This window comes from Marmota marmota, unplaced genomic scaffold, assembly GCF_001458135.2.
Source record: "Marmota marmota marmota unplaced genomic scaffold, marMar, whole genome shotgun sequence".
In the NCBI taxonomy this organism is placed as follows: Eukaryota; Metazoa; Chordata; class Mammalia; order Rodentia; family Sciuridae; genus Marmota; species Marmota marmota.
This window is the reverse complement of record NW_025999977.1, coordinates 39,496,592-39,523,804: the sequence shown is the minus strand read 5'-3', so window position 1 is coordinate 39,523,804 and position 27,213 is coordinate 39,496,592. Positions and strand designations below refer to the sequence as shown.

The following is a 27,213-nucleotide window of genomic DNA, read 5'->3' as shown; positions in this document are numbered from 1 at the left end:
CCCCCCCCCACCTCTTTCCAGGGATCGATCTTTCCAATATCATATAGCATTTTTTTTAGGTGAGTTTTGGTAAATTTTTTTCTCATACCTTTTCTTCAGTGTTTAATTGACTTTTGTAGGTTGGCCCACCCGTCTACCTGACTCTGTTACCATAGAAGATTTGGTTGCCATCTTGCACGTCTCACTCTTGGCTTGGCTTCCCTTTCCCCTAAACTTGCTCCTCTCTTGCTCCCTAGGTAGCAAATGTGTTTCTCTTCATTCCCCTTGCTGCCAGCCTGGTCCCGGTATTCCTCATCTTTCTTGCTTTCTACGGTCCCCTCTCTGGTCTTCTTTCCATTTTTTTTCATACAGTCTTTTTTAAAACTTTTTTTTTTTTTTGTAGTTGTAGATGGACAGCATGACTTTATTTATTTTAAATTTTTTTTAGTTGTAATTGGACACAATTCCTTTATTTTGTTTATTTATTTATTTATTTTTACATGGTGCTGAGGATTGAACCCAGGGCCTCGAATGTGCTAGGTGAGCGCTCCACTGCTGAGCCACAACCCCAGCCTTACCGTCCTTTCCTTTTTTTTTTGTGCTGTAGTCAGTAATCTCTTAAAAACGTTTAGACAAATGTTACTCTTATGTTAAAAACCATCATATGTGCTTGGCATAAAAACTGAATTAAGGTCTGGGGATGTGGCTCAAGCAGTAGCGCGCTTGCCTGGCATGCATGGGGTACTGGGTTCAATCCTCAGCACCACATAAAAATAAAATAAAGATGTGTCTACCGACAAAAAAACTAAAAAATAAATATTAAAAAATTCTCTCTCTATCTCTTTTAAAAAAAATCTGAATTAATTGTCACCGCTTGCAAGACTCTGCATTATTGACATATCCCTTGCTTACCTTTTGTCTTCATCTTTTGCTGTTTTCTCCCTCATTCACTGTTCTCCAGCCTCATTGCCCAGATATGTAAAGATTTCTTCCTAGACATATCAGACTTGATTGTGCTTTCACACCTTGCATCCTCTGTTTCCTCTGCCTGGGATGCTCTTCCCAGAACTTTTCATGGTTGGCCCCGTAGTGTTATTCAGGTTTGGAATTTCTCCTCCTCTAGAGGCCTTAGTTGATTTTCCATTGTAAAGGATCTCTCTTTTTTTTTTTTTGATAGCACCCTGTTTTATTTTCTTCATAACATTGAGCAATCTTAAACTGTCTTTGTCTCTTGTTTTATCATTTCTTCTTCCCTTAATAAAGTTGAAGTACCTGCTGTACTTCATAGACTGTAGTCCTGTCGATCGTGGCCACCCATATTCCTGACACCTAGAACTATGCTCAGTCTGTCTTATTTAATTAGCAAGCAAACATACAAATAAAGAAAAAAACAAAACCCAACAAGGGTGAATGAATCACTCAGATGGAGAAATGTCCTTTTCAACACCCTGTTCTTTCTAGAACCACCTGTTGCTGTGGTAAGGGAGGAAGGTGAAATAGCAGGGCATAGAAACACTTTCCCAGTCCTGGTGAAGCATAAAATAAATAATATAAAGTATGGCCCAGCAGGGAATATTTAGCAATTTCACATGGAAGGAGGCATGAAATTTGGTCCTTGAATTCAAACAAACTAGAATCAGATTAATCTTGAGGATTTTCTGTACTACTGCTGACTTCAGTCTTTAAGCCATATAGACAGATGAGTTTATCTTCAAGCTCCAAAACACCGTTGTCAGCAGTGTTTTCCATCACTTTAAAGCATTGCAGGTTGGATGCTTGTAGAGTCATTACTATCATTTGATTACCTTGTATATTATATGATGCTGGAATCTTTGTGTTTTCCATAAATCCTTTAAAATAACTTTTGTGTTGTGGGCAAGAAAACATTTTACTATAAGTTGTGCATTCCTAATCTGGAAATGCCAAATCTAAAATCTTTCAAAATTTAAGACTTTTTGAGTGTCCTCATGATGCCCCAATGGAGAATTCCCCCTTCTGCCCTGTCCTGTGACAGGTTGCAGTCAAAATGTAGGTGCACTAAAATTACTACATAAATTTCACCTTAAACCTATGATGTAGAAGGCATATATGAAACATAAATGCATTTTGTGTTTAGATTAGGGTTATATCCCTAAGGTATTCCATTTTGTATGTGCAGATATTCTAAAATATGAAGAAATCTGAAATCTAAAGCACTTAGAGAGTCCCTAACATTTTGAATAAGTAATACCCAACCTATAGAAGGGAAATGTTTTGGTATCTTTTTATAAAATATTCCCTGAAGAATATTTTATACTGACAGTAAATGAAGAATGTGTTTTAAAAATCTGTGAAAAATTAAAATATGTTACTATTCAGTTACTAAACTTTGTAACTGAATAGTAAACATTTTTTTGTCCTTGAATATAAAGAGGAATAATCTAGTGTGTTAACTATATCTGAGGTAAGTTTCTTTCTCATTCTTTTTTGTTTTATGTTCAAATGAAAGAAAATTTACTTTTTTTGGGTAAAAGTAAATCTGATAGGAGACCGAGATAGTTTCTTTAAAGCCAACATTTCTTGAATTTATCTTCATATGATCTTTACCCTTCAAAATGACCATCTATAGAAGTTGTACATTTATTCCATCTGTGTTTCCATTCCTTAAACAACTTTTTGTAGGTTCATTTTCACAATTGCTTCAGAGTCAGTTTTGGAATTAGGAGGGAAAATTAGTTCCTTTGCTTTACTCAATAAATTGAAAGCCTCACTTATTTTTGAAATGAAGGGCAACCTCTATTGGGGTCCCCTCCTGCCCCTGCAGGAGTTCTGTTTCTATTCTTCACACTTGAATAATTCCTACTCTTTCCACTCTTAAAAAAAAGAAAGATCTAACTTCCTAAGTTGGCTTTGTGATAGCATTTTATTAGCTTATGAGGCCAGTACTGTTGTTATGCAGCTGAGGTTTTGACTTATAAGATCATAAGAAGTTTTGTAAAGTAGATGTGTGTGAAGAACAAAGAACATTGCAGAACTTTGTGAAGTAATAGATTAAAAAAAATAACCAAAACATTGCGTCCTTGATGATTAACTCAACCACCTCCCTTTTTAAATTTACATTTTACCCGAAACCAAGTGTAATGCATTGTGCTTTCCTGCAGATGAAAGTTGCAGTGTGCCAAATCTAGATGAAGCATCGTACCTTTGTGGAAAGAAAGAAAACCATCTGGTCCCAGAAAAAAGGCCAAAAGTGGGCTCTTTTCTGTTCTGAGAGAGCGAAAGCTAGGAGTCTAGTTTAAAATATGACCATAAAATTACTCTTATCTTATAATTCTTGGCAACAAAGACTAGAGACCTGTTTTGGATCATATATATAGTTTTAAAAGTCAAGATATACTTCTTTGAGGGAAGTAGTTGAAACTGTTGATGTTATTAGAAGGCATGTAAGTTTTCTTGTTAGATAAATGAATTACTTGTTTTAGGTGAAGACTTGTTGTTTTAACCTCTGTGATTAAAGACATATTTTGTTCTGTAAACCAGTATTTTTAACTTTTTGTCTATAAAGTTCACTTTTTATTTACTTTACTAAATATTATAAATAGGTGAGCTTTTAAAAAGTTCATTTAAAAAAATCTTTTCTTCTCTCTCTTTTTTTTAAAAGCTGTACATCATTGACTCCCGGACCCAACTGTGACAGATTCAAACTGCACATTCCATATGCTGGAGAAACATTAAAATGTAAGAAAATTATGACTGTTTTGATCAAAGTAGAGTTGTTAATTATTGGACTTTGTGCTTTAGTTTTTATTTCTAGCCATTAAGTGTTCTCTCTTGCTTCTGATCAACTGACATATACAACTTTTCTTATCTGTCATTCAATCCTAGCTCTGTTAAAAGGAAGGCAGTTGGCAGGGAATAAGTTGTAGGCAAATGGGCATGTACAAATATTCTTTTTAAAAATATTTTTAATTGTAGATGGACACTATATCTTTATTTTATTTATTTATATGTGGTGCTGAGGATCAAACCCAATGTCTCACATGTGCCAGGCCAGCACTCTGCCACTGAGCTATAGCCCTAGCCTCAGATATCCTTAATGTTTAGGCATGCACAATAATTCTTACGTGTGTGTGTGTGTGTGTGTGTGTGTGTGTTGTGTATGTTTTTTCCATAAGTAGCTCTTCTGTAATACCCCAATAAAGAGATCCACTGCTTTAAAATACCTATTTAGAGAGTTTTTAGGTAGGAATGGCTGCTATTCACCAGTATTTCTAAGCTTCTGGAGCTACTAATGCCAGGAACCATTATCACTGATATATTTCCAGTTGCCTCCTGACTGTGAGAGTTCTTCCTCAAAGATCTTGGCATGGCTTAGGCATGTTAACATGTTATCTCTTTTATAGTAAGGGTCAGAAATGCAAATGACCTGTGATGGCCAGAGTTGTAACATGAATGAGGGAAGCAGACTGTGTTGACAAATTGGGGCACCTTGTCTCTGAGGGGGCTACCTCTCTCGACCCAGAAAGTAAAGGTCACAATTTTCGTATGAATTCAGTTTTAGATGTTGGTTACTTTTTCAAAATTAAAAATCTGGTGGGGCTAACATTATGCAGGCTAAACTGAATGTGATGGGACCATAGGTTTCTTACCTTGGCTAGATAGGGTACAAGATGTACCACTGGATTTAGGTTACCCCTTAGAGCATCTCACCTGGGTAGCATCAGCCTTCTCTGCCACTGTTACCAGTGATAAAGTGCTATCCTAGTGTAGAACTGACAAGAGCTTTGGTTGGTTAGTATCAGTAATCTCACCAGGATTTTTTTTGTCTTGAACCTACAGTTGTGGTGAACAGGGCATTAAAATCTCTCTGTTCTTAAGGAGGAATATAGTGCGTAGACATTAAAGATGGGCCAGGTGGGTAAACTGCTTTTTGGATTCTGGATATGTTTTACCACTATATACCATGAGGGGCCACATCTTAGCATTCTCTAGAATCACTTTGTATTAATTTACCAAATGTAGCATTGAATGAAAAATTTAGGACATGCTGATTTGTTAACTTTGCATTATTTGACCATTCTTTAAAAAATATTAAAATATAAAAAGAATTTCACCTGTTTGAGGTAGTAGGACAATATTAGATTGCTACTTGTTGTGAAAATATATTAACTAAATTTAAAAGAAATGATCAAAGTAGATTACTCATATAGTTAAAAATGGAAATAGTGGCTCAGTGGTAGAGTACTTGCCTAGCACGTATGAGGCACTAGGGTCTATCCTGAGGACCACATAAAAATAAAGAAATAAAGGTCTTGCATCCATCTACAACTAAGAAAAATATTTAAAAAAATGAAAATAGCACTGAAATTATTTTGTGTAGGAGAGCTATAGTCTTCTGTCCTGTGACTCCCTCTCCCAGTCCTGTTTTCTGAGAGAACAACTTATAATTAAAACAAGAAAATTGTTTTAGTTTAGTTCTTCTGAGTTGGTCTCCATTTCTTTAAGTAATATGCTTTTGCCTCTGTTTTTTGATTTACATATTTGAGACATTATTACATTTTCACTTCCTCCCCTGATAAATGAAGCATCAATTTATTTTCATCCTAACCTTTATGTCATTCTTCCCCTTTAATGTAATTATATCACTGTTGACGTTCCGGTGTTTGTTATCCTGTAACTTAATAATTTTTTACTTTTTCTTGCTGTGCTGGAATTGAACCCAAGGCCTCTCACATACTTGGCAAGTGCTGTACCACTGAGCTACTTTCTTAGTCCCCCAATTTTTATTTTATTTTTCCAAAGATCACCTTAAACCATATATTTTATAGTTAAATGAACAGACCCTAAGAGTTCTTAGTAAGTGCAAGGCACAGAGTTAGCGTTGTTACTACTTAATGATAATTGCTGTGCAATAATGACACTTATTTGGTTTCCTACGAACCATAGATAGTGTCTTTTGGTTCTTATTCCTCTTTCTTTGCCTTCCTACTTTTGTCTTCTATTATTTTCCTTTTGCATTTAAAAAAATCGCTTTAGTTGTAGATGGACACAGTACCTTTATTTTATTTTTATGTGGTGCTGAGGATCAAACCAAGTGCCTCATATGTGCTAGGCAGGTGCTGTACCATTGAACTACAACCCAGCCTTCCTTTTTTTGCATTTTCATGATTGATAATTTATTATTTATTCTGAATCTATAATTTTCATCAGTACTTCATTTGTAAATTGCTTGAGTGATTACTCTGTAGGCTTGCCCCTGCATAATAACCAACATGAGATTTGTCTTTATTATTCACTTCTATTTTACCTTCTTTTGTTGAATGTAGGTATCGTGGGTTCTGTGTTTTGTAGAATTATCTCTTAGTAAACAGGTCACCTACTTAACTTGCTGAAACCCAGTCTCAAATAACTTGCTCAGATTCCATACTTCTCTCTCCCTTTTCTGTAGCCCTGATGATCATGTTTTATTTCCATGTTCACAATTTAGATATCGTATGTTCAAAGAGCTCTTTCTTGCTCTCTGTTCCTTTTTCATAGCATCTTGTTCTAATTTAATATTTACGTTATATTTTAAAATACTTCAGAGACTAAAAAAATTTAAAAAATTTTTGTTACCTGAGTTATTTTAATTTTTCACAGGGAGTATATTTTTGTTTAACATCTTTTTTCCCTCTCTTATTCTGTAGGAATAATAAAAGATATCCATATTTATTTGAGATAGTCAATAAAATACTGATTAGGGGTTTTTATTAATTAGGTGAGCAGGGCTTAAGGAGAGTATAATGAATTATGGGCCAGCTAATAGTATGAGGGACCCTATGTGTCATATTTTGTAGTTCAACTGTTTTTCCAAATAATTGGTTCTGTTTATTCAGGGAGTCTCTCGTATTTTTGCACTGAGGATACGTAAGTGGCTACCATTTTTGGGGTGCTATATAGAGTATTCTCTGAGGAGCTTTTAGTTAATATCCTTGTTTATAGCCCAGTGCCTTACTCTTGCCTCCCTTTAAAAGTTGGTAGAGGTTTACCAGTACATCTGGCTTCCTTCTTATCAATAGCCTACTCCTCACATATTGCAGGACAAGGCGTCCTTTGCCTTGTCTTGTCAATCACTATGTTTCATCTGCATTCTGCCTTCCAGAAATTTGCTGAAATTTCTCATCTACTGATTGCTACTTTCTCCTCTTTCTCTTTACCCTCCTGTTATTTTGAATTTTTATCTACCTATCTTTTCAAACAGGATGGGGGAACTCAGAAGAAAGAAGAAATAAATGTATGTGGTCAGTTCATGGTTTTGAGACAGAAGTAGTGTGATTTCATTGGCATCTTTCTAGCTGTATGAGTTTCTGTTACGAAGCATTTGCTAATATTCTGTATCTTCTCATTACTATAATATTTTCACAGGAAATCTTTTATAATATTTATGATTAGTCCTATTGCTGGCATTCATTTTATTGTAATTTTGTTCTATCATGATATCACTTTTTTTAAGGACTTTTTTTTAGGCCATTGGGTGCTCTTTAATGAATGAATAGCTATTATATATTGGGGTTCTTACAATAAAGTGAGTTTAAAGTAAGTCCTATTCTTAAGCAGACCAAATAAAAGAAACATGTAATTGATCATGGAAACTATGTTTCAAGTTTTCTGAATTAAATGGATGACATTATTTTCTCCTTCTGAAAAACTTGACTTAATTTAGGAATGCTTTCTGAAGAATGTTGGCCATATGTTTCAGTGTCAGGGAGTGCAGACCCAGAGGAAGATTTTATTTATCAGATTAGTAGAAGGTGGTGTTATGTATAAATTTGTTGGCAAAATTCATTTCTTTGTGAAGTTGTAGTATGTAAGGTAGCACTTTGCCTTTTGTTTGAAAAAATTACCCTCTCAAATTTGTATCCTTTGGGGTACCCCTGTGCTTTAATATGGAGGCCACCTCAATAAGCTTATTCAAATTTCCAGACCAAATTTGTTTGTTAAAATTTGTTGAAAATATGATAGATTCATCAAAATAAACAAATCAGCCACATAAATTATGAAATATAAGTCATTGGTCTATGATTGTAAACATTGTGAAATACACATTAACTTAGAAAATCGAAACACACCCTTTGAACATGTAGTTAACACTCAAGTAAAGTTCACTTGAGTCATCTTTATTGGGCTTGTGTTTTTCTACCTGCCCACATAAATTTGTTCTCATCAGCGCTTACAAAGCAAGAATGTTTTATGTTCCTTAATTTGTATGATATTTAGGTCATGGTCATTTAAGATTTCTTTATTTGTAACTTATATGAAAATTATTTCAAAATTAGTTCTGGTTATAATCTTTCACAAACATTTCTAGGAGGGTTTGAGTCATGGTGTGTTGATAGTAGTTGTAATGTAGGACAATTAGATATTTTATTACCCTCAGTAATTAGTATAGTTTCTCTCTTTATAATTTGAAATTCATGGAAGTAGAAAATTTACTATATTAACCAGAATTTACTGTAAAGAAAAATCATAGCGAGTCATGAATCTTTAAAAACAGTAACATACTGCTGCATTGCTTCAAAATTATGTTAGCCTCACTCATTTTTTTCTTAAGTCATTCTTTTATTTTACTTAGAAAAATTTTTACAAAGATGTAGACTTAGGTATGTTTCTACTCCATCAATTTTTATAACCTTAAATTGATTATATCCAAGATCAATAATGTCATAGTGGTTAATTATCACAAGACTTGTGATTGAATTGAACCTCTTATAACCAACATAATATTCATTCATATTTAGATGAACAAATACAATTCTCAATAACAAACATTTTAACAAATGTGGTTTGCTAACACAAACATAGTTAAATGTAAGGTTATATAGTTTTACAGTCCTTGGACGATAACTGTCACAGCAAACAGAAAAGCTCTTTGACTTTTAAGAAACAGGACCTAGAATGAAACTTAATTTTATGTAGAAGAAAACGAATAAGAACAGGTTGAAATTGTACTATATGGAAAATAATAGATAAATCTTTTCTTACTTTCTCCTTTTTTTATTTCTAAGCAAAATTAGTTCAAAATTAGTTCTGGTTATAATCTTTCACAAACTTAGTTCTTTACACTCTTAAGCGATTTCTTATTTAAAGTTTCTCATTAAATTCCATTGAAAACTTGTGGCATGCAAGTTAAACTATAATTTTAACCAAGGTTCAATCAACATATTTGGGATTAATTGAATTTTATTTCATAACTTTAAGCTTAGTGAAGTTAGAGATGGAGGCTGTTTTGTTTATTTAATTGTATCTTCAATTCCTAGTGCAGTAGAGATATGCAGCTAAATATTTGTGGAAGGAATGGAGTGAACACATGCATGAATTAATGAATCGTAGCGTGCAGGTTTTTGTTGATTGTAGCGTTAAAAGAACGCAGCATTCTGTCACTTGTATCAGCCTTTTGCCAACAGAAATTCAGTCTTTAGAAGTTATTTATTATACAAGGAATTTGTAATTGGAACATTGCTCTTAACAATTCAGAAAACAGGAAGGACATACAGTACTTTGCAAATTTGGATTCTTAACCAATTTTGTCTTTATATATTTTGCTCTGCCCTCTGAAAGCAGATTAATGAAATAGCATATAATTAAAAATTTATATTTCAAAATATTTTATATATTAGAAAACACTCCTTGTCCAAATCTGTTTCATCTGTGAATAAAGGAAACTTTATGCAGTTAATGATGAGAATGAAAGGTGAAAGAGAGGGCATATTTCTACCCATGAATCCGTGAACTGATTCCTGCAGAATTACCCATATTCAAAATTAAATAATTGAAATTTTAAAAGCCAGAAGATTATAGTACATTAGGAATGATGGTATTATTTCCTCAGCTCTTTTAATGCGAAGAGACAACTGCTGGCCAGAGAGAGAGTTGCCAATTTGTATAAGATACTCTTGGAAAATGTCAAAGGATAGAGCTCTTAACTGAAGAGAAGTCCTTCAATCTCACAGTCATAGAAGGTACAACTTACACTTACTTAAACAGGAGTGGAAATGTGGATCTTCAGTGATCAGGATTGATGTGAATAAAATACACGTTAGGGTCTAAGACAGCACCACTGAAGTGGAGAAAATTTACCAGCGACAGCAAAATTCACAGAGGCAGAGCCATAAGCTTCATATAAACATGTATTTGTAAAAATAGCCATCCTATCATGCTCTGTAGAATTTAATTCTAGAAGAAATTATTGAGTTTGTTTTTTGTGTGCATATCCTATTTAAATAGGGCAGGGAGTGAGGCTGTTTTGCTCATGTTTTTTTTCCATTCTCTAGCTTGGTGCCTGACATTTATAGAGGCTTAATAAGTGTTTGTGGAATGAACGAACCATGTTCTTTCTTTGGATCTGGCAATGATGAGGTTTGATGAGGAAGTGACAAAACTTAATTCTGCAAGTTCTTTGAATAACACTGTTTATGCAACTATGAAGAGAGATTATTGAAATATTATAAGTTATATTGAGCAAGTCTGTGGCCAGTAAATCAGTTTGCTAACATTGGTTTCAAATTTGAAATTATCTTTTGTTTAAAATTTCTGTATTTCATACTAACAATTTATTTTAATCAGGGACTGTTTGGTTATAAGAAACCCATTGGAACGAACCTAAATTAAAGAATTTGTTTATTTATCTTTATAAGTAATCAAGCAAATTTTATGGTGCCCAAAGGCAGAAAGAATAGCCAAGCTTCACAGGGATCAGAACCAGAGTCTGGAAGGCCAGTAGACACCATAGTGGCTAGTAAGCATCTGTGTCCTGTTGTGCAATATAGTCTATTGTCACTTTATTTTTTTCCCCCCTGATTTCTCTTTCTCTTCACATTGGATAAAAATGACTTCCTAAGCTCCTACATAGTGACTTGATTGCAGGCCATCGGAGAGGAAGTCACTGAGTCTAAATTCCTAGGAGAGGGGTTCTGACTGGTGGCTTGGGCTAAAAAGTGTCCACTTGTGTCACAGTCATATGGCCAGGGGGCTCTGGGTCATTTATTATCAGGCTGGTTGCTAGAGATCAGCTTTAACATAAGGTAAGCATGAATTGGGCAGGTACTTTGTTATAGGAAATCATTCTAAAGCACTTCTAAATGAAACTACTGACATTTCTCTTTGTCTTTAACAATAGAGCAATACTGTTGTTTATCATCTGAGAGGAATGATGAATATTTATCAAAACCATTTGTGACAGAGTGAAAAAGTCATGCCAAAAAGTTCTCCCCAAAGGTTTCAAAGTTGAAATTCTTTCCCTTCATAGGACAAAGTATGAAAAAAAAAAAAGATTCCAATTTGGATAATACATTTCTCTCGTGTCTTCAGAGGTTCAGCGTAAAAGTACTATTCACTTCCAAGTATTCAGTTCTGCTTTACTAAATTTAAATACGCAGTTTTTGGAGAATGAAACCAATTTCAGAACTGCTATTGAAATGGAATGCACTATTTAATTAAACAGTAGCCAAACATAAATGCAAAGATTTTTATAGACAAGTTGCAAATAGCATTTTAGAATTCTCCTTTACTAAATCTACTCAAATTCAGCTTTATTTTTGATCCTTACCTCCTTGAAGGGTTTTCCTGTTACATGTGTGCATGTGTGTGCATGTGTTTGTGTGTGCTAGCACAATGCTTATTGGCATCTCAGGTCTATTACATGTTAATTTTTTCTAAGAAAATAGTGTAGTAAGCTTAGAATGTGCTTCTTTTTCTGTCCCTTGCCCTCTAAAAACTTGCTGATACAGCACAGAGTAGAGGCACTGAGGGATGTGGAAATGATGGCTGTCACACAGAAACTGGTAACCAACCTGATGGCACCAAAGGACCAGTGGTTCTTTGGGGAAGTTTGTGCATCAGCTGAAAAAGATACCCAGGGTCTATTGATTTCATCTCATGTATAAGAAATTTGTACTTTGCTTTGTTATTACACCTTACATTCTGAACTTTGACCAGTAGGTCCCAAAGCTGACTGGTGTGGTTATAGTTGCTGGCATTTTTGTTGGGATGACAACTTATTGTACTGTTTAAAAGAAACAATCTATTTGGGAAATGTTAACCTAGTAATCTTTCTGCTTCAACCTCTCCTTCTTCCCCTCCAGTATTTAGTGGGCTGCATTCCTTAGCTTGACATTCAAGGCCAGTCAAGTCTAACATTCTGGTTTCCCAGTCCACCCCGGTTGGAGCTCAGCTAACAATTTAATGCGTGTCAAAAGCTATGGCACAATGGATTTGCTCATTGTGCTTCCCCGAGGCCTTGCTTTTCCTGCTTCTGCTTTTGTTCACACTGTTTTGGCTTTAGTTGGACAAAACAAGCAAATAATAAAATAGCTTGTTTTGTGACATATGTATGATGTTTCATTTGCACTTACAAATCAGCCATCATGATGGATGTACTCTCCATTTGGGAGCCTCCTTAGGCTAGTACTTTTCTGTCTCTTGCAAGGAGAGTAGGAGTTAACTGTTTTTACTATGACTTGCAGTTGAGCTAAGTGAAAAGTTGGGCACTGTGTCCAGGGACTTAGCATTTTGCATCACGCTGAGAGGCACTGTAATTTTCTTTAGTAGCATAGTCCATTTTACTTTTATTTTTATCTTTTAAAAAAGATTCACTTACTTAAAGATTATTATTATCTAGCATTCAAGGTATTTTTAGAGGCTAATTAGGGAGGCAGGTCACCTTTGATTTAGTGACTGTTCTAAAAAATGCTCACTGAAAGGCAAGTAAAAAGTGCTAATTTTGTGGATTAGACATTCTCTCCCTTAGATTTTCAGGATTCCTTTGCCTTGCTCTTTTGGAATATTTTATTTTATTGGAATTCATGGACTATTAGAAATACCTAGAGTAGCAACTAATATTATTTATTTAAATTTGTAAAATCAGATTAGTTATAGTTAATAATACATATGTAATCTGGCTTTAATGCCAATAATGGTTTATTAAGAAGTGACTGATATCATTGCTAAGCTAACTTGTGGAGCATGATTTTAAAGAAAATAGAATTAGCATACATTAGTTCATTTAATCAACACAACTTGGAAGTGGAAATTTATATACCACTCTTTTATATCTTTTTGATATTGTGGTATGATTTACATACACTAAAATGTACCCATTTTAAGTGTAAAGTGCCATGCATTTTGGCAGTTGTAAAGACCTGTAACCTAGACCACAGTCAAGATATAGAATGTTTCTTTCCCTCGACAAATCAAGTCGGTCTTCTTCAGCACCCTTCCCCTAACTCCTGAGTCTTAGCTTTTCTCTGAAACTATGCAACACTTTTGCCTATTTTAGAATTTTATATAAATGGAATCATATACTGTGAATTTAGGGTTTAGCATCTTTCATGCAGCATAAATGTTTTTGAGATTCATCCATATTGTTACTTTTATCAGTACTTTGTTTCTTTTATTATTGAATAAAAGAAAGTATACAAAGTATAACATTGTATAGACCTACTGTAGTTGTTCTTGTTTTTTTTTTTGTTATTCATTCATCTATTGAAGGACATTTGGATTGTTTCCAGGTTTTGGCTATCTATTGTGAATAAAGTTACCACTACATTTTTATAGATGACTTTTTGTAGAAATATGTTTTTATTTTTCTTGGACAAATACATAGAAGTAGTCTGATCATGTTTTAAGCTTTATAAATATGTGGTTAAACTGTTTTCCAAAGTAGTTGTGCCATTTTACATTACTGATAGCAATTTATTGAATGTTCTAGTTACTCCATATTCTTGCCAATTTGGTATTGATCCATTTTGACCTAATTTTGACCATATATTTGTCATTAAACCATTTTAGGGTGGTTCATTTTTGGACCTTCCATTGTATTTCCTTGGTATGTCTGTCCTTAACCAAAGAACATCCATCCTCTCTTGATTCCTGTAGCCTTATAGGATGTCTTTAAATAAGATTGTGTAAATCCTATACCTTCTTTTTTAAAGCTCTTTGTTGAAAGTTACAGAAGTCCTGCTGAATAGTGCATTGAATCTGGAGGTCAACTTGTGGAGCGTTAATATCTTACTAACATTGAGTCTTCCAGTAGATGCAAATGGTAACCTGTCCATTTATTTAGGTAGTAATTTTTTTCAGCAGTATTTTGTAGTTTTCAGTGAACATATCTTAAACAGATTTTGTTAAATTTACTTCTACATATTTAATATTTTTGTCAGTTAATTATATGATTTATTTACTTTGTTTAATTCTATTTGTTTTTTTACACATTTTTTTGGTGCATTGTGGTTATACATAATGGTCGGGTTTGTTACACATTAGTGCATGTATATAATATAACAATATAATTTGGCCAGTATCACTCCCAGCACTTCTCCCCTCCTTCCTTGTCCCTTTCCTTTATTCTATTGGTTTCCCTTACTTTTCATGAGATTCCCCCACCTTTCTTTTCTTTTTTCTTCTCTAGCTTCCACATATGAGAGAAAACATAAGACTCTTGACCTGAGTTTGAATTATTTTGCTTAACATAATGACTTCAAGTTCCATCCACTTTCTTGCAAATGACATAATTTTATTTTTTCTTTATGGCTGAAGAAAGTTCCTTTGCGTATATACACCGCATTCTTTTTATCCATTCATTTTTGATGAACATCTGTGCTGTTTCCATAGTTTGTCTATTGTAAATTATGCTGCTGTAAACACAAATGAATGTATCACTGCAGTATGATGACTTTAATTCTTAGGATAAATACTAAGGAGTAGAATAGCTGGATCATATGGTGGTTCCATGCCTCATCTTTTGAGAAACCTCCATACTGATTTCCTTTGTGATTATACTAATTTACAGTCCTATCAGCAGTGTAAAAGTGTTCCTTTTTCTCCTCATACTCTACAGCATTTATTATTGTTTGTATTCTTGAAGACTGCCATTCTTACTGGTATGAGATGAAATCTCAGGGTAATTCTGATTGGCATTTGGCATTTATTTAATTGATAATGGTGTTGAACTTTTCTTATATATTTGTTGGACATTTGTATTTCTTCTTTTGAGAAGTGTCTGGTTTCATTTGTCCATTTATTAGTTGGGTTATTTGTTTTTTTGGTGTTAAGTTTATTGAGTTCTTTATATATTATAGATACAAATTCACTCTCAGAAGAATAGCTAGCAAAGATATTTTTTTCCCATTCTGTTGGTTCTCTCTTTCCATTCTTAATTGTTTCCTTTGCTGGACAGCATTTTAATTTTATGCCATCCCATTTATTAACTCTTAGCATTATTTCCTAAGCTTTAGGGGTCCTATTGAGAAAGTCATTGCTTGTGTCTATGTGCTGGAGTGTTGACCTGACATTTTCTTCTAGGAGTTGCATAGTTTCTGGTCTAATTTCTAGGTTTTCAATCCACTTTGAGTTTATTTATTTATTTTTTTGTTTGTGTGTGCAGGGTGAGAGATAAGGGTCTAGTTTCATTCTTCTACACACGGATAATCAGTTTTTCTAGTACCAATTATTTACAAGGCTTTTTTTTTTTCCTCCAGTGTATGTTTTTGGTACCTTTGTCAAGGATCAGGTAACTATAGAAGTGTGGGTTTTTTCTCTGTGTCTTCTCTTCTGTACCTTTGGTCTATGTTTCTGTTTTTTTTTTATACCAGTATCATAGTTTTATCACTATATGTCTATACTATAACTTGATATCAGGTATTGTAATGCCTCCAGTGTTGCTTTTTTTTTTTGGCTTAGAATTGCTTTGGTTATTCTACGTCTCTTATTCTTCCAAATGAATTTTAAGACTGTTTTTTCCCAGTTCTGTGAAGAATGTCATTGGTATTTTGATAGAGATTGCATTGAATGTATATACTGCCTTTGTGTAATATGACCATTTAAACAATATTAATTCTGCCTATCCATGAGCATGGAAGGTCTTTCCATTAAATACTTAATATTTTTTGATCCTGATTTATAGTGTAAGTTTTTTAAACTTTTTTTTTTCTGATTGTTGCTAATATATTGAAGTATATATACTCAACTTTGGTATATTGACCTCATATACTGCTGTGTCTCTAAATTCTTTGTGATTCACTTGTTAGTTCTAGTAAATTTTTTTTGGAGATTCTTTAGGTGTTTTTTCTAAAAATAATCATGTCACTTGTGAAAAAGACAGTTTTGCCTTTTCCTTTCCAATGTGTATTTTTTATATTTCTCATTCTTGCTTTATTGCAGTGGCTAGGACTTCCATTACATTGTTAAGTAAAGTGGTGGAGTTAGACATCCTTGCCTTGTTCCCATTCCTGAGGTTGAAGGAGTTGAGTCATCAGGCTCAGGTGTTCCTTTTTCAGTATGAGAAAGTTCCCATGTCTTTTAATGTGCTGAGAATTATTATTATGAAAATAATTTTAATATGTTAAAATATTTTTTCTCTGTATACTGGGATATGGTATTCTCCTTTATTCTAGTAATATAATGAATAAACCTATTTTCAAAGGTTAAACATTTGTTGCATTCTTTTAATTAGCCACACTTGATCTTTGTGCATTGTTCATTTTATGTATTGCAGGATTCGATTCAATTCACTCATTCTTATAAAGTGCTTTGTGTACCTGTATTTGATACTGTGTTTCTGTTCTTGGAGTTTTTTAGATTAGTTTTGTTATCAGAGTGATGCTGGCCTCATAAAATGAGTTGGAAAGTATTCAATCCTTTGTTTTCTGAAAGAGTTTGTGAAGGGTTAATTTTATTTCTTCCTTAAATGTTTGAGAAGGTTCACCAGTGCAGTCATCTAGACCTGGAGGGAGAGAGCGAAAGAGGGAGAGAGGGACAGAGGGACAGAGGGAAGAGAGGGAGGGAGGAAGGGAGGAAGAAAGGAGAGAAGGGGGGAGAGACACAGAGGGAGAAAGAGAGAAAGAGGGAGGAGGAGAGAGAAGTTTGTAACTATGAATATAATTTCTTTAACACATATAAGGGTAGCAAGTTATTTGATTCTTTCTTTTTTTTTTTTTTTTTGGTACTGGGAATTGAAATAAGGGACACTGAACCAGTGAGCCACATCCCCAGCCCTATTTTGTGTTTTATTTAGAGACTGGATCTCACTGAGTTGCTCAGCACCTCACCGAATTTGATTATTTTTAAGTGAGTTTTAATAGTATTGCTTCTTAAGGAATTGTCCACTGCATCCAAATTGTTAAATTTTTGGCATGCTGTTATTCATAATGTTCCCTTCTTATGTTTTTACTGCCTGTATGATCTATACTCATGTCCCTTCTTTCCTTTCTGACATTGGCAAATTGTGTCTTTTCTTTTTCTTTTTTCTCTTGGTAACAGGGATTGAACCCAGGGACCCTTAACCACTGATCTACTTCCCCTGCCTAACACTGTTACCATATGTGAAAACAGTGCCTTCTCTCTTCTAAAAATTGCGCTTGTACCTTTGGCAAAAATTCATTGATATGTGCAGCTCTTGGACTTCATATTTTATTTTGTTGATCTACATGTATGACTTTATGCTGATATTATACTGTTTTGTTTAGTGTACTATTATGAAATCAAGTCATATGAATCCTTCAGCTTTGTTCTTTTTTCCAAAATGGTTTTGGAAATTCAAGTTTCTTTTCATTTCCATATAAAAGCTGGAATCAGCTTGTTTTTTAGTTTTGTGTTTTTTAGTATTTGATGTACTGGTCTTGCACTTTTTTAAATGCTTTTATTTCTAATTGCTATTATATAGAGATATAGTTTTTTTTTGGGGGGGTCTATTGATCTTGGAGCATCTAAGTGTGGTAAGCTCATGTCCGAGTTATATTTTTTTGTAGTTTTCTTGAAACATTCTATGCAGAAAATTTTGTCATTTGTGAATTCCAGTTTTGGTTCTTCCTGTCTAGTCTCAATTCCTTTTATTGCCTTAGTCCACTGACTGGAATCTTCCAATGTGTTATAGACTGAATATGTTCAAAATAGACTCTCTTACTTATTACAGATTGTAGGGGAAAAGAGTTCTTTTTTTCACTATTAAGTATAATGTTGGCTGTATGTTTTTCAGAGTTGCTCTTTATTAGGCTAAGTTTCCTCTATTCCCAGTTAATTGAAAATATTTTATTTTATTTAGTATTTTAAAATCAGGAGTGAAGTTGGATTTGGGTAAATACTTTTCTTCATCTACTGCAGCATTTTTTCTTTTTTAATGTTATGAATCTAGTGTATTTCATTGACCAGTTTTTGAGTATACAAACTACGTTGCGTACTTGGGATAAACTCCAGTTATGATGTTTAATTCTTTTTACATGTTGTTGTTTAATTCAATTGAAGTTTTGGAAAGTTTGCATTTATGTATAATTTGTGAATTATACTGGTTTATAGTTTCTCTTTAATTTTTCTCCCAGTTTTTGCATCATAATTAAAATGATGTCAGAGCTGGGCATGGTGGCATGCTTGTAATCTCAGTGGCTTGGGAGGCTGAAACAGGAGACTGGCAAGTTCAAAGCCAGCCTCAGCAAAGGTGAGGTACTAAGCAACTCAGTGGTCAAATGCCCCTGACTTCAATCCCTGGGACTCTCCAAAAAGGATTTCAGAATAGAATGAATTGATAAGTAAACGCTTTTCTTAATTTTTATGAATGTTTATGAAGAATTTGTGTTATGTTTCCCTAAGTGTTCAGTGGCATTTATCAGTGCAACAGTCTGGGCCTAGAATTTTCTTTTTCTCTCTTTCTTTCTTTCTTTCTTTCTTTTTCTTTTTTGTGGCACTGGGGATTGAACCTAGGGGCAACTTACAATGAGCCACTTCCCCAGCCCTATTTTGTATTTTATTTAGAGACAGGGTCTCACTGAGTTGCTTATGGTCTTGCTAAGTTGCTGAGGCTGGCTTTGAACTGGCGATCCTCCTGCCTCAGCCTCATGGCTGCTGGGATCACAGGTATGCACCACTGCACCTGGCTAGGATTTTCTTTTTGTAAAGGTTTTAAAGTGCAAATTAAATTTCCTTACTAGATATAGCACTACTCATCTTATCCACTTCATATTGCATGAGTTTGGCTAGTTTGTGTCTTTAAAAGAAATTATCCATTTCATCTAAGTTGCTGAATTTTTTGGCATAAAGTTTTCATAATATTCTTTTATTTTTACAAATATATGTAAAATCCATAGTGATATCACCTCTGATTTCCTAATTTTGGTAACTTGTATTCTCTTCCCATTTTTTTCTTTAACTTCCTGGTTAATAATTTATCATTTTTATTAATGTCCTCAATCAGCTTTTGGTTTCATCCATCTTCTTTGTTGTAATTGTCTTTTATGTTTTATTGATTTCTAATCTTTTAAAAAATCTTTTTAATTGTAGATGGACCCAATATCTTTATTTTATTTACTTATTTTTAAGTGGTGCTGAGGATTGAACCCAGTGGCTTACCCATGCGAGGCAAGTGCTCTACCACTGAGCTACAACTCCAGCCCTCCATTCTAATCTTTACTATTTCTTTTTACTTTTGAGTTTTACTTGCTCTTTTTTTCTAGTTTATTAAGGTGGCAGCTGAAGACACTGATTTGATACCTTTCTTCTAATGTTGGTGTGTAGTGCTGTAAATTTCCATCCTAAGTATTGCTTTAACTACTTCCTACAAATTTTTTTATGTCGTGGTGTTTTCATTTATTACACTTTCTAATTTTCTGTTAGATTTTTTTCTTTCAACCTCTGGCTATTTAGAAATGTGTTATTTAGTTTCTATAAATTTCTGGATTTTTCTATTATCTTTCTTTTATTGATTTTGAATTTAATTTCATAGTGGTCATAGAACATACTTTGTATGACTTCAATCATTTAAAATTTTTCAAACTTGTTCTATTTACCATAATATGCACTGTCTTAGTAAATGTTCCATGTGCACTGAAGAATGTGTTTCTGTTATTCTTTATGGAGTGTTCTGTAAATAAGAATTAGGTCAAGTGGGTTAATAGAGTTGTTTAAATATAACATTGCTTCTTATTTTCTCTTGTTTTCACAAAGAAGGACATTGAGATCTCTGAGTATATTAGGGGTTTATGTTGTTTAAGTGTGTACTCTATTGATTTCTGTCTAGTTGTTCTATTGCTTGTGGAGAATGATGGGGAAATTGCAGACTATAATTTTAGATTTGTCTACTTGTTTTTACTTTTCTGTCAGTTTTTGCTTCACGTATTTTAAAGCTCTGTTAATCATATGCATAAACATTTAGGATCATTATATCCACTTGACTTGATTCTCTTTGCCCTTGGGTAAAATCTGCTTTATTGATATTAATAAAACATGGTACAACTTTTTCCATTCTTTTATTTTTAACCTATATTTGGGGCTTTACATTTAAAGTGGGTTTCATAAGGCAGTATATAATTATGTCTTGCTTTTAATTCTGACAGTCTTTGTCTTTTCATTGGTATGTTTAGATCATTTACATTTAATGTGATTATTGATGTGCTAGGTTGATCAATGATTGAGTTATAGATAGTATCTTGAGACAGCATATATTGTCAATAAATACTTATATTTCTAATAATTATCTTTGTTTTTCAGGATGATTTTCTTTTTTTGTAAGACTGTAGCACTGCCAATAGTGTCTTCATATTAGAAAAGAAGGGACATGAACTTTTTCAGAGTAGGTCAAGCAGAGATTTTAAAATTCTAGTTTGACCTCAGAATGAGGGGTGTTTACAAAACTAGGTTTTTACTGCAAGTATCCAGAGGAATTTGATATCCTTCTCTATTTTCAAGTAGTCCTTTTTCTTTTTTCTTTTTTTTTTTTGCCTCTTTAAGGAATTAAATTGTTCTTATCTCTAGGATATTTCAAATAGAAATTGGCATATAACCTTTTGGGGCATGTTATGGCCACTTCAGATGGTGTAGATACTCCAGATGGATTCTTGTTGCATAGCAGGCTTTACATGGCGTCATTTGATCTCCCTTGATTTTTGTTGGGGAATATAATTGAGATTTCATATTTCATTCTCCTAAAAGAAACCATGCTTTATTTTCCAGTATATAACATTCATATTTACTCATATATATTTAAACTTTAAAAATATTTCTCTATACCTGTGTATATATGTAGATATTTATTTTTGTGTCAGATGTGACTCTTCCATATCTTGAAATTAAAAAGCAAAACTTCTGTGTGATTTAAAAAGTCTAATTCTTGATTGAATAGTTCTTTTAATACTATTTTAATACTATTGCTGTCAAACCTCCAACTTAATGAAATCCTTCTTTACATTTCAGATTTAGACAATATAATCATCTTTTGATTCTTTGGCCATTTCTATATCAGCACATGGAAAAGAAAACCATGTGGCTTTGCCCTTCATTATTTCTCTTTTGATACAATTCATATTAATATCTTTAGTGACAACCCCACAAATTTCTTGTTTTTCTTCTATCACTGGCAATTGGCTAGCTCCTAGAAGAAAAGGAACAAAATGTTTTGGTATGATTTATATTTTAGTAGTGGAGAATTATAGCCATTAAAAAATAAGCAACTTAACCAAAAATATGGTTAAAAAAAAGAAGGTAGATAAAAGAGGATTTGGGAAGCTCCAGGGAATTTTGTAGATGTGGGATTTCAGATGAGGATCAAGTACATCTAATATGAGGGGAATCAAGGAATAGGAAAGGGAGATGATGGGAATAGACCTAGTTTGAGGAGAAAGAGAAAGGGATTTAAGAAAAAATGTTATTTTTGCCTGAATAAAATTTATGTTTTCCCCTGTTTTGAGCTTTAGATATTGGAATCTTCTCCTTTATTGTCTTCCTGTGTGGGAAGCCGGTTAGATAGTGGCTACATTCAGTGTATAGAAAAGTTACAACTCATTTCTAGTTAGTTCTTCCTTTGTACTTAATGCCTAAACCTCTCCATCTGGAGAAATGCCAGTTTGCCACTAAATTTAAATAAATAAGAACATGTCTCATCAATAGGGGTGGCAAATTTAGCCCCTCTTCAGAGCACTGAGCAATTTATGACCATATGTTAAATACCATAAAACAGCTTTAAAGACTTGGTCCCTGGCCATTGCCAGATTGTACCGTAGGAGTGCAGCATCACTGCGAGGGACTGGGAATGTTTCCTCCGGCCCTTGGAGGCCTCAGCAACTCACTGATGTCACAGCCAGAGAGGCCTGTTTTCAAACATTCCCTTTTTAAAGGTGAGATACTAAAAGATTCCATTTTGGCATTTGGGTGCAAAGAAGGCAAGACTTCTTTTTGATTCTTCAGGGTCAAAATTAGTATGGAAAGTGTTGTGTGGGAGAGTGAGTAACTTGGCAGCAGTGAGTGCAGAAGGCAAGTCTAGGAATAGGTAATAGATATCCTACTCATTCTTTTTCTTGGAGCATGAACTGGACTTTTACATGGCATAAGCCAACCAAATACTGCATTTCTCACTCATTTTCTTTTTGCCAATTTTCATGGAATTAATATTAATATTAAAAATATTTTTTAAAATTTCATACCAAAGAACTGCCAATTGTAAGGTTTTCTTTTCTTCCAGGAGGATGACTCATTATTTGGTGAACTCCAAGTATTAGTTTTTCTTCTTACCATCCTCACCGCCCATGACTCATATATGGCATTCAGTGGGCCCACCACTGACAATATGAAGGTGTGTGCCAGCTAGCATGTGATGTGTGGTCAAGCAATGCTCTCGGACCTCAGATGGGCCCTTAACAGATGTGAGGAAACCACTGGCTCCAGCAGGGAGCAGTGCTATTCAACAGGAATAGTCACCAAAAAGCTTTGTACAAGGTTTTTCTGACTGTTCTTTTGGAAGGGTAGCTCTTCCTACAAAGGAAGATGATGAAATTTGGCTGTCAAAGGTCCAGGATTCCTAGCCTTCTTCAATGTGTAAGTGCCAGCCCGAGGGCTGATTTCCTGTCAGTTCCTGTGTGGTTCGCACTACATCCTCTTTGCAGCAGATCAGTATTTTCAGTCATCCATCATAACTGCTCTCCTGTAAGTTTTTGGCAATGTGATCTCAGCTAGCAGAAGGCAGCTGGCATATTTCTCTAGGAAGGGCAGCTGGAGCGCTCCCGTCTCACCCTTCCTACGTCCAGGAAGCACACCATTGTTACTTGTTGCTGCTTTCTTCCTTTGAAAGAACAAAAAACTTCAAACTTGGGTAAATTCTGAAGGTGCTGGCTGGCAGTTTGAAACGACCCATCCATTTTGTTGGTGTAGGACACATACTTGAGTGATGTCGTCTGGTTTTTCCATAAGGTAGAGGTTTTCTAAACTCCAGTTGTTAATGAAGTCATACTTGAATCTTAGAGTCACAAAAGGATTTTTTGTTTTGTTTTGTTTTGTTCTAGGCTTTAATTTTCAAATTCAGTCTAATTACTTAGGCCATACTATTGCCCAGTTACTTCTCTTAATTTTTTCTTCCCTTTAACACTGGAATTTTTCTGTTCATGTTATCAGCATCTGTTGGGTCTGTTCACTTGGGATATGCCTTGAGTATTTGCATTGGATTTTCAAACGATATGGAACACAGAGATATTTAAAGCACATTTCTTTGCTGTTGAGTGTTAAAATGAAAGTATCATTTTAGTTGCTCCAGGTTATCATGCCATAGTGGGTGAACCATGTTGTGACTTAGAAAAGTAAGCAATTTTCCTCCTTTCTCATGACTTAGAGGTCACATCTTAGCATCCTGATTTTCTTTCTGAGGAATGGGAATTACCTTTAGCCCATTTCATCTACGAGAATAACCCATTTAAAAAGGGAATTCAAACTCAGGCATGGATTATTTTAAATGGTATCCTTAATCATATGTGATGGCACAGATCTTTTCTACTTCTGAGTCTTCTTTTTATCTTTAGAAAAAGCCTGATTTCAATAGGGTTCACTAGCATCGGCTCTTTTTTTTTTTTTTTTTTTTTTTTTTTAATGTTCTGACTCATATGAATGAAGTGAAAGGAAAGATAAATTTTGCTGCTTTATTTAAAAAAACCTGAACATTCTGAAGGTGGATTTTATGTTAGATTTGGGAACATCAGATAATTAAGCAGACCCAAATCTTGATAATGCAGTAGAGATGGCATGAAGGAAGAAATCTGGATTTGAGGTATGGGAAAATATGATACTCAGATTATTTCTATCAAAACAAATCTGTAGGGGCCGGGGTTGTGGCTCAGTGGTAGAGTGCTCGCCTAGCATGCACGAGGCACTGGGTTCGATCCTCAGCACCACATACATGTAAAATAAAGATATTGTGTCCACCTAAAACTAAAAAATAAATATTAAAAAAAGCCAAATCTGTAGTCTTTGAAATAACATGTTGTTAAACTCTAGGCGCAACCCTCCACCTGTGATGTCTAAGGTCTCTTGCAGTGTATAACATATATAGTAGACCATCAGAAAGTATTATAAATGAGTAAAATAGTAATACTAAAACATTGTTTTTTTAAAAAACATTTGCTTTTTTTAAATCTACATTTTTTTACTGATGCATTATGATTGTATATAATGGTGGGATTTATTAAAATATTAGGTCTCATGTGGAAAATCTTAATTGAAAGAACACTGATTTGGGGACCCATTAGTGGGACAACAAAGTATCTAAGGCTTTAAAAAAAAAGCATCATTTCTGTGTTGAAGAAGGAAAGGAGAACTGCAAAGGTTGTATAGACCTGCTAGGTTGATATGCATAGTAATTACAAAGCACTCAGAAAAGGAACTTGTCAAAGTAGTTTGCCAGCATTTGGGCTAGAATGGGGCTAACCAGTTTGACCTTCTAGAGGACAATTTTTTTTTTCTTTGAAGGATTTTTAAAAAATTTGTTCTAATTAGTTACATATGACAGTAGAGTGCACTTTGATACATATAAAGGACAGTTCATTTAAAAAAATATCTTTATTTATTTATTTTTATGTGGTGTTGAGGATTGAACTCAGTGTCTCATACATGTGAGGCAGGCACTATACCACTGAGCTACAACCTAGTCCCTAAAGGGCAATTCTTAACAGGTTAGTCTCTTATTTTAGGGTGATGAATATAGTACATTGGGAAGGAAAGGATAAGTTGAATTTGTCCTTAGTGTGGCAGGGCTTTTGATTTTGTCCTTGGGATGGATCTGATAAGCAGATCATGAAATGATTAGATATAAAATGTGTTGTTTGACAATATGCCTAAGATTTGTCATGATGAAAGAATGAATAGTACTTAATGTTGAAATCAGGCAATTTAGTCATCTCGGTATAGAGCAAATTGCAAAATTTTCTTCTTCAGCTAATTTAAAAAATTCTTCTTACCTCCTTCTTTCTCCTTTAAATTTTTTTTTTCTAAATGTAATTTTACTACACATGGGTAAGACAAATTCCAGCTAATTGCAGGGGTGACCATCTCCTGCGTTAGAGAAAGAAAAGTCCATGGATCTCAAAGCATTATGGTTCATATATGGGACAAGGAAGTATCTAAGGCTTTTTTTTTTTTTTTTTTTAAAAAGCATCATTTCTGTGTTGAAGAAGGAACTGCAAAGTTTGTATAGACCTGCTAGGTTGATATGCATAGTAATTACAAATTACTATCTGTCTGCCCATCTAATTATTATCGAGACCCTATTTAGGGTGAGTTTTGAAGCAGTGTTTGAAACCTTCATTGTTTGGTACCATCATAACTTTTCCAGCATTATCTTTCTCTTTATCCTGTATTCTACTAAACCAAATTACTCTGACAGTCTGTCCCTAGCCTTCCTTTTCAGCTCTGTTTGCTGTTCTCCCTTTTGAACATTTTGTTCCTTGGTACATAATTTGCTAAGTTTTGCTAAGTATTTTTCAACTGCTCGTAAGTAACTTTTTATTATTTCTTTGTTTAAGCATACTGTTCTAGTCTGTTTTCTGTTGCTATAACAGAATACCTTAGTCTGAGTATTTTATAAGGAAAAAAGAGGTTCATTTCACTAATAGTTCTGGAGGCACAGGAACATGGTATAGGCATGTCTTGGCTCTGATGAGGGCCTCATGGCAGATGCCATCATAATGGCAAGAAAGTATATTAAAATGATGAGTGGCAGATACAGAAGAGGGATTCAAAAGAGGTTCCAGGCTCACTTAGAGCAACCCACATTTGTAGGAACTAATTGAGTTCTGTGAGATTTGACCCATTCCCTCAAGATAGAGTTAATCATGTTGCTGAGGGTGGGCCCCATGACCTAACTTCCACTACCACCTTAACACTGCCACACTGAGGACCAGGTTTCCAGCACATGACAAACCATCCCTAAACCATCACCTCTACTCTGGAAAATGCTAACAGTAGATATTTTAAAATGTTGAGCATGATTTTAGACTGAAAGGAATTTATCAGTCAAGTAGGAGACTGGGAAGTTGTATTTTCCAAAGATGACTACAGCAGAATCCCCTACCCCCGAGTTCTTTTGTGCCACAAAAGGACCTCTTGCTGTACCTTCTTTATGGGGTGGAGTAATTCCTCTTGAATTTGGGTGGGTTTGTGCTTGTTTGACAATGGAGTATGGTATAAACGATGCCATATGGCTTCTGAGGCTTGGTCATAAGAGGCACTGGGGCTTTCATCTTGCTAGTGGGAACACTTGTGTTGGAGCTCTGTACTACTGCATAAGAAATCTGACTACTTTGAGGTGGCCATGTTGTCCAGTAGCCAAACCACATGAAGAGGCCATATGGAGGTGCTGCACTGGGCAGTTGTCTTGGGGTTATCCAGCCCAGGCACCAGACATGTAAGTGAAATCATATTGGTCCTTTCAGGCTAGCTGGATCCCACCAGCTAAATACAGTGCTCTCAGTGCTGCGGGGAGCAAAAGAATCATCCATCTGCATTCTGCATGTTATTTCTGTCCCACAGAGTCTTGTGAGCGTGATGAAATGGGGGTGGCTTTAAGCCTCTTAGTTTTGGGTAGTTGGGTAGGTAGCAGTAGAGACTGGAACACAGATACTGGAGAATAGGAGTCGAACAAGAGCCTGTCTATGTGTAGGAGAGATGAAGATGAGAGCAGAGGCACAGAGGGGAAGTCTTCTGAGGCAGGGGAGGAAAACTAAAAAGCAATAGATAAATTTTGAGGTGTGGGAAATTCATATTTGATGACCTATTACTGTTAATTTTATACTCATACCCATATTCACTCCCCGCCCCCACCATGAAGTTGGAGTTGAGGTCATTATCAAGAGGTAGAAGGTCTGCACAGGGCCTGACTGCTTAGTGGAGAGTATCAAAGATAGCACAGAATACTGACCCTCAGCTTTCTGCCTTTAACAGATAACTCATGAGGAAAGACACAGCAGTGACTTTTCATTATTA

The 27,213-nt window shown here is 34.6% G+C and overlaps 1 protein-coding gene across 2 annotated transcripts in view; it reads left to right on the top strand.

The window, feature by feature from the left end:
- The window catches only part of Babam2 (BRISC and BRCA1 A complex member 2), a 401,118-nt gene that overhangs the window by 37,208 nt on the left and 336,697 nt on the right, over positions 1-27,213 (top strand). For both annotated transcript variants that reach the window (XM_048804615.1, XM_048804616.1), the window contains one exon: positions 3,620-3,696. In XM_048804615.1, coding sequence (XP_048660572.1) covers positions 3,620-3,696 — 77 coding nt within the window. The remainder of the gene's footprint in view (positions 1-3,619; positions 3,697-27,213) is intronic.